This window comes from Microcebus murinus, chromosome 17 (genome assembly GCF_040939455.1).
Source record: "Microcebus murinus isolate Inina chromosome 17, M.murinus_Inina_mat1.0, whole genome shotgun sequence".
Classification (NCBI taxonomy): domain Eukaryota; kingdom Metazoa; phylum Chordata; class Mammalia; order Primates; family Cheirogaleidae; genus Microcebus; species Microcebus murinus.
This window is the reverse complement of record NC_134120.1, coordinates 25,070,428-25,082,674: the sequence shown is the minus strand read 5'-3', so window position 1 is coordinate 25,082,674 and position 12,247 is coordinate 25,070,428. Positions and strand designations below refer to the sequence as shown.

At 33.8% G+C, this 12,247-nt stretch overlaps 1 protein-coding gene across 9 annotated transcripts in view; it reads right to left on the bottom strand.

The window, feature by feature from the left end:
- The window catches only part of PIAS2 (protein inhibitor of activated STAT 2), a 95,043-nt gene that overhangs the window by 32,415 nt on the left and 50,381 nt on the right, over window positions 1–12,247 (bottom strand). For all 9 annotated transcript variants that reach the window (XM_075993476.1, XM_012745358.3, XM_075993477.1 and 6 more), the window contains 4 exons: window positions 8,496–8,630; window positions 6,598–6,703; window positions 5,550–5,623; window positions 943–1,103 (listed from right to left, as the gene is read on the bottom strand). In XM_075993476.1, coding sequence (XP_075849591.1) covers window positions 943–1,103; window positions 5,550–5,623; window positions 6,598–6,703; window positions 8,496–8,630 — 476 coding nt within the window. The remainder of the gene's footprint in view (window positions 1–942; window positions 1,104–5,549; window positions 5,624–6,597; window positions 6,704–8,495; window positions 8,631–12,247) is intronic.

Here is a 12,247-nt window from a genome sequence, read left to right as displayed (position 1 = left end):
TGGCCAACTAATAGATATAGAGAAAATTAGCCGGGCATGGTGGCGCATGCCTGTAGTCCCAGCTACTCGGGAGGCTGAGGCAGCAGGATCACTCGAGCCCAGGAGTTTGAGGTTGCTGTGAGCTAGGCTATTGCCATGGCACTCACGCTAGCCTGGGCAACAAAGTGAGATTCTGTCTCAAAAAAAACAAAATCTCTAGGACTTTCTAAACACATTAAAGACAGAAATCGAAAAGCAAAAAACAGACTTGAAGTCAAAATGTAAAGCTTCTGAATGAAAAAAAAAATAGTCACAGTAAGTACAATTAAAGGCAAAAAAGCTGAACAACTTTACAAGATGGAATTAATAATTTTAATCTTTCCATTAATTGTATTTTCTAATTCTAACAGTGGTACACAGATGACATATACAATTTTTTAAGAAGTGTTATTTGAAAAAAAGGATATCTCACACTTACTGAAAATAAGTTCATACCATTTTCCAAATTTCAACATGTACAACGAGATGAGAGATGATGCTTAAGAGAGTTTGAGCTCAGGAATCATAAAAACCTGAGCATGAATTCCAGTTTTGAACTTCATAGCTATGTAATACAACTATGATTTCCTCTGGTATTTTTGCACAGACCCTACTTGCTACTTCAAGAAGTTCTAGCCAAGCAAAATGACAACAGCAAACAGATTTTTCCATTTTCTATGGACTCTATAAAATCTGATCTTGGGATGCAAAAATAAAAGGAAACTACACACCCTCCTGCCCTCAACACAAATCATATTGTAAAGATAAAAGGGTCAGTAACCACGGTTTAAAAAATAAGATTGATTATAATCATGCATAAAACAGAAAACATACAAACATCTGGACTTTATGCTAGCATAGAATTGATATTAAACTGTACTAAACAAAGACATAGCCAATAGCTGTTAAAAGCGACATACTTACCCATCTAATATTAGACTTTCATAGGCAGCTTTTTTGTCACACACAGGACAAATCCAGGTAGGCTTCTTCTCATTCATTTGTAGATAAAGGGCAGCATCAAAACACTGCAGATGCGTACAAGTCACTGCACGGCATGGGATTGTCAGTCTCATTTTTCCTAACTACAGGACAAGAAACACAATATAGAAAACTAGTTCAGAAAGGAGAACAAACCCTCAAATGGAATGGAGACAGTCATAAATGTCTGAAGACAATATATAAGATGATCAAAATAAAAAAGAAATCCAAACCAGAATTTATTTCCATCAAGATTACTATATATTTTATTTGTATTCATTGATTGCCCTATGATTTTTGACAGACCATTTCATTTTTACAAAATAGGTTAACATGTAAACCCACAGGTAGAAAACAATTTATTTACAATAAAAACAAGACTCCTCACCTGGTTCCCAGTTTCCCTATTTAGAGGAAACCACTGTCATCTGTCTCTTGCACATCCTAATATACATGTAAGCATATTTTGAAAAATATTTTCCCACAAATGGAGGCATACAATACACAAAATTCCGCATCTTACTCTGTCACACACCTTGGTGACTACTGCACACATATCAGTCTATAAAAAGCTACCATTATATGAAGGTATCATAATTTATTTAACCGGTATACTAGTGATAGACATTTAAATTGTTTCCAATCTTTTATCACTACAAACAATGTTGTAATAAATATTTATAGGCTAAATTCCTAGAAGTAAACATTGTGGGTCAAAGGGAAAGTGCATTTGTGATTTTTGCCACATTAACATACTACCTTCCACAAAGGTTACCTACTGATTTACACATACAAGTGTATTAATGTGGCTGGTTCCACCTGACCTCATCAATACAGTGTTACTGGAGTTCCTAGCTCTCTGAAAATCTGGTAGTTGAAAAATATTCTATCATAGTTGTGAACTACATTTCTCTTACTTAATTATATAAGTAGTAGTTGAGCTTTCTTTTTTTTTCACTTCTAAGAGTCACTAATGTTTCTAAGAATTGTCTATTCATAACCTTTTCTCTTTTGTTATCTAATTATAGGAGTTCTTTATATGAGAAATCAGCCTCATGTGTGATAAGAACTGAAAATATATTTTTCATTTGTTTATGAAAATTTTTACTTTCATATAACCAAATGTGTCAATTTTTTCAGTATACTTTTGAATAACTATAGTGCTCTGTTCAATTCTTATTCCAATAGGTGGTGGTCTCCTGACCAAGACATACACAATACCCAAAGTAGATCAGATCAGGTTCTTCAAACCCTTCAAACTTCTTCACATATTTCCTTTACAGAAAACATGTCCACAACCAGCTCTGTTACTTTAATTGAATATTTGTTTCTCCCACTAGATCCTAAGCTCAAAGACAGAGTCTGCGTCTATGTTAACCACTAAATCCCACTGTCCTCATAGTACGTGCTCTGTGTTTGTTGACCAGATAGTAGAATGAATGAAAAAAGACTGAAAGAGGGCCAAGAAAAAGAGGAAGGGATGAAGGATGGACTTCTTTATATGCATTATAAAGTTTGGAAGAATTTATAGCAAAATTATAACATTCTTAACTTTAACTCTGGCTGGGTAGCAGAATTTTTAGGATGTTCCCTTTTTTTTTACTTTTGATTCATCTCTAAGTCCTCTAAAATGAACATTTGGTTATTCTGCAACTTAAAAAGAAAATAATTTAGACAAATCATCAACATGGGAGTAAGTGATGCTTACATAGTTCTACCTACGTGCAAGGTACAGTGTGGAGTGCTTCACATTAATCCCCAAAACACTTTTACATTTAACAATTTAATAATTTAACAATTCAATTTTCTAATAAAAGGGTGATATTATCATCCCCATTTTATAAATGAGGGCACTAAAGCACAAAGAAGCTAAGAAACCTGACTGACATTACAAAGTTAGAAAATTGCAGAGCTAAGATCTGAACTAAGAAGCTCTGGCTGCAGAGTCCATACTCTTATCAGCGCATGACAACTGCCTCTACCTGAGTGTCTAACCAGGACTCTAAAAGGGATCCTGAAAATCATAGTGATTCAAGCAAGTATGCAGAACAACAGAACTCATCGTTTAGAACAGAAAAGGTCAGAATGAAACCTGAGGCAACTTCTCTTCTTATAGCAGATGCTTTTATATTTTTCCTCCTTTAATAACAAATTATCCCTTAACTTATCTAGAGTCTTACAGTATGCTAAGGGATTTTACATAAATCACATATAATACCCAAAACAATCCTATGACCTCAGAAAAGCTGGTATCTATATTTGAAATGAAGATGCTGAAGCTATTAATACAAGTGGCTAAAACATACTCTACACCTTGATCAGCACTATGAATGAATGAATGAATAAATGAATGAATCTCACTGAGACACAGCTAGTGGAGCTGTTAACACAAATTCAAATAAATGTTTCCTCACATTCCTGAGACACTCCTAGTTTTGTAAGATTACACATGGTGCTAGCTTTTGGTTTTAATTATCCACCTTTTGCTATTTTGCTAAGTTTTTGTTCTAATAAAAATCATTCATCTTTGTGGGGATTTCCGAAGAAAAAATTAAAAAAAATAAATAAATTTAAAAAAAAATAAAAAAATAAAAATCAATATTGACTTAATACCTATTCAGCACCTAATGAGATGCTCACAGGCTTTTTCATCTGTTCAATTATAAGATGAGTAATTGACTTATTAATAGTCTAAAAATTAAACTATCCTTGTATTCCTAGGAGGTATCCTTTTGTTGTCATGTTATTATTCTTTCTAAATAATACTAGTATAAATATTGGCTGGCATTTTATTTAGGAATTTTCCATCAATATAAGTGAGTTGACTTTTTTACACAGAGATTGAAAACAACCCAAATAACCACTAAAATAGGTTGACTAAATAAATTACACTATACCCATTCAACAAAACGCCTACAGTGATTAAAATAAGATATTTATACATGCTAGTATATTTAAGACAAACTATTAATTTAAAAACAGCAATCCATAGAACAGTATATATAACAAAATGCAATTTTTTCCAATAAACATACATGATTATGAACAAAGGTATCCAGAAAGATATAACATATTATTAGTGTTACTTCTGAATAATAGACCTTGTTAATTTTAAATTTTCACTTTGTTTCTGTTCTACTTGAATGTTATAATAAAGTAGGTATTATTTGTCAATTTTAAAAATATTTTTCTTTAATGTTTTAACTCAGCCTACATGGTTTTTATAAGTTATCAGTTCTCGAACTTTTGGTTTCAGAACCCTTTACACTAAAAAACTAAGAACTTCAAAGAGTTATGTATATGAGCTACATTTATCAATACTGGATTACATTAGAAATTAAAACAGATATGTTTAAAAGACAAAGGATAGAAGTACACATTCCATCAGAGCAATGACATCACCACCTATCGGGTAACCTGTTAAACATCACTTTATAAAAAAAAAAAAACTATCAATATCCAATTGTTTATGAGTAATAAAATGGCAGTTTAAATTGTTTCAATCTAATGCCAATTTTAGCATTAGAAGGGGAAAAAAAGATAATGTGAAGATACTCAAAAGAGTTCAAGCTTGAAAGTCTGCATGGAGCTTGTGAGCACAGGAGGTTGTGGGTCCAAATCACATACTCTCAAGAGCCTCTGCCACTCCCTACTTACCCTTACCCTCCTCCCACCCAGGGTATTAATGTCCTCTTGTGCTGGAAATGCATACCTCCTCTCTGAGTTTGATAACCAAAGATCCCTAGTTTCTAAGCAATCCCAATTTCACAAAATCCTATTCTTCTTCAATAAAGGCAAGTTAATTTTTTTAAGTAAATAATGGTAAAAAAAATTAAAGCTTCAAAAAAAAAGGTATCTACAAATACCATGTTCCAGGGTAATAGAGAGATGCACTTATAATCAGGACACTTATATTTTAGCCCAATCTGACAGCATAGTATATTGGAAAGAGAACTGGAATAACATGAGAACACTAACTAACTGTTCAATTTTGTTAGCCAACCTCTTTCAGTCTGAGCTTCTTCATCCGACACTGCTTCACATAGGTTTGCTAAGACAGTTAAATAAGGATTGCATAGTAGGAACTCAACAAATTCATTCCCTTCTCTCTCTTTCTGACACAATTTTCTCTCCATTTAAAAACTACACTACTCACAACAGTGAGCAGTCATCAAATGCCCCTAAAACTACATTATAAATTTCTGATTTCACGACTTTTCTCATAAAGTTCTTCTAATGTGGAAAGGCTCTCCCCAACATTACTGATTTTAAAGAAGCCTTCATCTACTACTCCTGACCTCCCCATCTCTTCTTTGATACTCCAACAACACAACTATAAGTATAGTCTGCTATACTTTTTTGTGGGAGTTGGTTTCATCTCTCAACCTAGATTAGTAATTTTCTGACAACTTCTTAGCAAGTCCTCAGTATTTTCTCCCATAATTAGTTCAGAATTCTATCATAGTATTCATTCCTACACTTACTTTTACAGGAAAATTAATGACTTATAAAAAGTAAAATTCCCCAGAATATTTTGTTGCTTTACTTACAGGGCACATCAAGGATACCCGAAGGCTAGTTGTAGCAATTTCACTATCAGGATCTGCAGTAAGTTTTTCTTTAACTTTGAAAAGAAGAGAAGAAAACTAAAATTAAAAAAAAAAATTAATGGAGACATAGGAACAGAAAAGAAATATATAGCATCTTATTTTAACATTTCCCAAACACATTGAACAGATCAAGAAACAAAAAAACATTTAATATTAATGTATTGGAAATACAACCATACTCCCTGTATTAGGTTAAATAATTATGACCTTCCAAACTCTAGACATGTTTAATTAAATTTTTTTTTTTTTTTTTTTTTTGAGACAGAGTCTCGCTTTGTTGCCTAGGCTAGAGTGAGTGCCGTGGCGTCAGCCTAGCTCACAGCAACCTCAAACTCCTGGGCTCAAGCAATCCTGCTGCCTCAGCCTCCCAAGTAGCTGGGACTACAGGCATGTGCCACCATGCTCGGCTAATATTTTTCTATATATATTAGTTGGCCAATTAGTTTCTTTCTATTTATAGTAGAGACGGGGTCTCGCTCTTGCTCAGGCTGGTTTCGAACTCCTGACCTCGAGCAATCCGCCCGCCTCGGCCTCCCAGAGAGCTAGGATTACAGGCGTGAGCCACCGCGCCCAGCCATGTTTAATTAAATTTTTAAAAGTAAAACTGCTGGTAAAGAGTTTTAATACATAAAGCTGTTTAAGACTTAAGAACAATACAATGAGAGGAAGCTGAATGCAGCAGTGCCCTAAGCTTCAAAGCTTTTCTAACACATTCATCACTGTTTTTATTCGGCAGTATTGGTTGTTTCCAACACTTGTTACACGTGCAAACAGAAAAGAAAAATATTCTTATACTTCTTTCAACAAGTGAAAACTATTGTGTATGTGGTAATGTGTCTGTGATTTTATTCACTGGTTAAAGTATACAAACTACTACAATACACAAGCTAAATAAATATATACTAATATAAATATTTGATGTGTGAGTTTTTGTTGTTTTTTTCCCACTAAGGCATCTCATATGCTCAGTCTTACAAATATTACTTACTTAGTGCTCTGGAATGATCAGGGTTTCTAATACCTTTCATTTTTAATCTCTGTAATAACATGGCTGATGTGAGCTGTCGTACAAGATATACAGACATGGAGTAATTCTACAAACAAAAAAATCTGTATTAAAGATGAGAGATAATATTCTCTTTATTTACATAAAATACTTATCTGGCTTCTAACAGTAACATTCAAAATAAATTCTACAAGAAGATCAATGACTGGACAGGGGACAAAATCAACTCAGTTACTTCAGGGGAGATAAAAGCTCAGTCATTTTAAAAGTATTTTTCAATTACTTATCACTTTAAAGCACACACTGATATGGTAACATAGCTTGGATCAGTGGTTTTCAAACTGCTTCTTAATTAGCAAAACTGATACCTTAGTGGCTACTGTGAAAATGTACCCTCCCATGTCTACTTCTAACCAGAATCATTCTGTATTTGCCTACTTTATGTAATGGGGCTCTTCTATTTTTATTTAAAAATGGGTTCTACTGTAGGAACAAAGTTCAAATGCCAGTGGTCTGAATTAACACTTTACACTCACAGTTCCAAAGTTCTAATTCTGGCAGAAGAGACCACTTGCTAGATGGCCTTTGAGCGTACCACTCCAATGAACCCACTAACAGCTTTCTTCTGAGGAAAGCTTTGATAAATTAATTCCACTTCCCAAACAAGCATTTTACTGAGAAAAGAGGCAGCCACTACAGTTTATAAGACACATGAAGAAATGATAAAAATCAAAAAGGCAAGGCCAGAAAATAGCATCCAATCCTGTATCTCTTGGATGTGGCACAAAGAAACCTTCATTAGCTATTTATAAAGCTATGAAGAGATGAAATATAATTTTATCTAAATGCTAAAAAAAAATCTTACCATTATATATATATAATCATTCAATTGATTCTACAGTAAACATAATACTTTAAATAGATGCCAAACCAAATGCTTTAAATATTATTTTTCAATGTGCTTCTAAATATCTAAATACCCAATTTACTGTACAAAATTAATTAACAATTTTAATTACAAGAATACTATTCCTGTTACAAGAATATTATTCCCATTACACGGAAACTTGCCAAGTTTTCAGTGTGTACAATAATTTATACAAATATATGTAAGTTACTTCCAGCTCTGCAATTACCTTGGTGGTAAAACAAAAAAAAAAAATTCCTGTTAGAAACATATGCCTCAATTTTTCCATCCACAAAACAGAATTATCCTTTATTTCCATGAAATAGAAACATTAAAGTTGATGCTCAGAAATTAACTTGAAATCTCTTTCCCATTATCTCAATTATATAAACAAACAATTCTAAAATGTAAATTCCCTGTTGTTTTAATCAACATCTCATAATTCATATATTTTGAGTATAAAAAACAGTTTAAAGACAGGTTCATCAACCTAAAGGTATGGAGGAAATAATCATGTAATTCTAAGTATATATGTTTATACAAGATGCCTACATATCTCAAATATCAGCTGTTTATGTAAAACCTGGAACAGATTATTTCTAATCACAACATGAGTACATTTGACCATCTCCCCCCAAAACTGATAAAGCTTCGTTCTTCTCCATAAGAATTTATTATCCATGGCTTTCAGTTTATTAAAATACTACTTAAATACACACACAATTGTGATTAAACCATTATTTTAAGAAATATAAAGAAACTTATTTCCTTTCCAGGAAAATAAAGAGATAATATTCAGGAACATGAGAGTTAAAGTTTTTAACCATAAGAATCTCCACCGAGCCACCCCTGAACTGAAAATTACTGCTTTTTACAGATTATAATTAGAAAACTGAAAGAGCTAGGGCCAGTACCCTAAGAAAAAACTCCCAGTGGGGTCACTTTTATACTACCCAGAGGAGAGAAGCTTTACCTTTCCAATTTCTGATGCCCAAGAAATAGAAATCTGGTTTGGCACAGCAGAAGATAACCTAACTAAAGATGTAATATTCAAGGGGCGTCCAGGGCGTTTCTGTTCAATCCCATTTTTAGGTGGTGGTGCATAGCCCTATAACCATAAGAAAGAAAAATTATTTTAAATTCTCCGTAGAAGATTAAACATTTTCTCCAAGATAGATACAAGATCTTGCCTAATTTCAGTTACATTATTTTTATTTTTGCCTGGAAATCACACAGCCCTTATCTTACGATTGTTAATCCAAAACAAGAAAATGATCTTTGAAAACAGTTATAAAATATTTCACAAGTCTAGAAAGGTAGGGAAAGAAAATTCATGTTCCATCATTAAAGATGCTGACATCCTGCCTTACTGGCTATGAGTATTTTTCCTTTTTATAGGAAACTAGCATTTACAGATAAAGTCACAACTCTTTATAGTGATTCATCTTACGAGGCCCTATTCAAAATCCATTCACATATTGAGGGTGGGAAAGAGGACAAGCAAACTGGGAATTTAAAAAAAAAACACACAATAATGAATTTAATTCTTAAAATCTGTGACAAAAATGTTTTCCACTGCCTTTTCTCTGAGTAGAATAGAAACTGTCATCTTTTAAACCAGGTCAAGTTAACAAATAAGGAAATCAATATTTCAACTGACGTTAGATGAACTCAATGGCTATCATACTGCTATTTACACTTTAATCTACTTTTATATAGACATCAAGTGTTTGTTTGAATCAGCAAATGTACTCATTTCTATTTTACAGTGTATCTAATTCTTGATCACAAGACTTTGCTCAGACTTATTTCCAAAACTAAATGTTTTAGAAAATGTTCTTACCTGCAAAAACACATACTGAAAAGCAGATACCATATTTCACTGACTCGAAGATGTTACTGATGTAATTTATGTATCATTGAGAAGGAGAAAACACTAAGTTAATGATACAACTTTGTGTATCATTACTTATTTCTGTATACATAGCAAGGAAATATAAGCAAAATGAATTATATTCCTTTTGAACACACAGAAGAGTCTCCTGAATCACTTTTTAGTCACCAATGTCTACATTTTTCCACATGATACTCTCCTAAACCCGAGTAAAAGCATTAGAGATAAAGTATGTCTTAAAATTGTACTCCCTAGCCAGGCGTGGTGGTGTGGACCTGTAGTCCCTGCTACTAATAAGCCTGATGGAGGGTGGGGGGATTTTGCTTTGAGCCCAGTAGTTAGAAGTTGCAGTGAGCTATCATGGCGCCACTGCATTCTAGTACGGGCAACAGAGCAAGACCTCATCTCTTTAAAAACAAACAAACACTATTCCATTCTACTAACATCTTTCAGATTTCCTTGCAAGTCACTGACATCTTTAACTTGCATGTGTTATTGGTGATAACAATCTAGATCTTATGAGAACATACGGATGAAAGGTTTTCAGACAATAGCCAGGATCATGCTCCTTCCTCAAAATGTCCTTAAATTATTTGTTTACTGAGAAGCCAACAGGGTGCAGCTAATCAGTCATGCCATTGTAATAACATCAAAGTTTTACAAGTGAGGTAATGACATCACAGCTTCTGGATTTCAGCAAGGTAAAAATACACACCTCAGAAACAATGAAAAACTGAGTAATATTACACAGCACGGCTAAGGAACACACTCTCTCTATTAAACTTGGGAACACCCTTCACTACCTCGTAAGAGGTAGAATACTATTAAGTGAGAATCCACATGATTAATTTATAATCTACAACTTGCAACAAATATTTGAAAATCATTAAAAAGTTTGAGCAGGGGAATAAAAGACAAGTAGAAGAACTTAAATAAACTATACTATAATACAAAAATGGAAATAATGTGGGGAGGTTGGGGGAGAGAAAGAGAGAGTATTGAGTGTATGTGTATACAGGAGGGTTATATCCATCTAAGATATGGAAGAGGGAACATCTTAATTTGTTCAAGTGAAATACAACAGGGAAAAAAACTCACAAAAAAGTACTCTTAGAAAGACTCTAGGAATTCAATGAGCAACACACACAAGGAATATCAACATCAGTATCCAGGTAATATTTTTTTTGGAGACAGAACCTTGCTATGTAGGTTGAGAGTGCAGTGCCATCATCATAGCTCACTGCAACCTCAAACTCCTGGGCTCAAGGAATCATCCTGCCTCAGCCTCCCAAGTAGCAGGGACTACAGGTACAAGCCACAATGCCCAGCTAATTTTTCTATTTTTAGAAAACAGATTTTTCTATTTTTGTTTTCTATTGTTTGCTCTTGCTCAGGCTAGTCTCGAACTCCTGAGCTCAAGAAATCCTCCCACCTCAGCCTCCCCAGAATACTAGGATTACAGGCGTGAGCCACCACACCCAGCCAACATCCAGATAATTTTGAATGAAACTTGTTTTGCCTGGTTTTGGCCTGGAAGATATTTCTGTCTTCTGGTATGTCCACTGGTAGGTTGACCAAATAAAAACAATGGTATAGGGTCTGCCGAGAGGATAAAAATAACTCTTGAACTAGCTAAATGTGAACTCTGTAAATTGGAATTTGAGAAACAAGACACTGACAGAGTGGAAGACAGCAACAGGAGTGGGGAGAGTAACAGTGAATGTAAGAATGAAGTGTTATTAGCAAACTCATAATCACGTTGATACTAGTCTCATTCACCTTAAGTATTAATATTTCAACCTATTCTGAGTGGAATGATTTCACTGATAATTTTGGGTTATCTGTTAACTGGCATTCTCCCTCTAACCATCAGCACCACCCCCACCCCATCAATTACCTGGTTATTGAGAATAAGGTATAGTTGCAATTTCATAAAATAGCCTTTAGCTATTTCTAACAATTTTCTGTATTTACAACAAAAATAGAAGTTCACCTCACAAGGGATCTGTGGAGCAAACCTACAAGCTCTCTAAGTAAAGGACACTGGAGACCACCAGTGGAAGACTGCATATCAATCTTGGCCTAGTACTTCAGAAAAAGATACAAAGAACTCTTCATGTAACATGCTCTAATGACATCTTACCCTACCTTGCAATTGTCACAAAAGTCCACAATTCTTGAACTTCAACATTTTCCTCCAAATTTTCTAATGATTACTACTACTCTAATACTACCAACGTGGATTTACTTTTTTACTTTGTATTACAGACATTTTCAAACACATACAAAAGTAAAGAAAACAGCAGGTACCCACCCACCAGCTTCAATAATTATCAACATGTTGTCAATCTTGTTTCAATTACCTCTGGCCCCAATCCCAACCCACCCTAAAACACACACACCACATAAATTCACTTATTTTCACCCTTGATTATTTAAATTCAAGTTCTAGACATGCCATTTGACCCACAGGCACTTTAATGTATCTCTAACAAGATGTTTAAAAAAAAAAAACCCACCTTACAAAATTAACCACAGTATTTAAAAACCATCTAATACTTTGTGTTTCTATTCAGATTTTCCAGCTGCCTCAAAGATGTATTTTCCTTTTATCTTTTTCTTATTGAACATTGCAAACATATACAAAAATAGAGAAAAAAGTATAATAAACAAAATGCCCATACACCTATCACTTAGTTCAATAATTTATTTACTAATGAACAATCTTTACTGGCTCTACCCCACCCCATTCCAGGTTATTTTAAAGCAAATCTCTGACATATTTTCTCCATATATAATTTGTTCAAAAGATGTCCCTTTTCAGTTTGAAT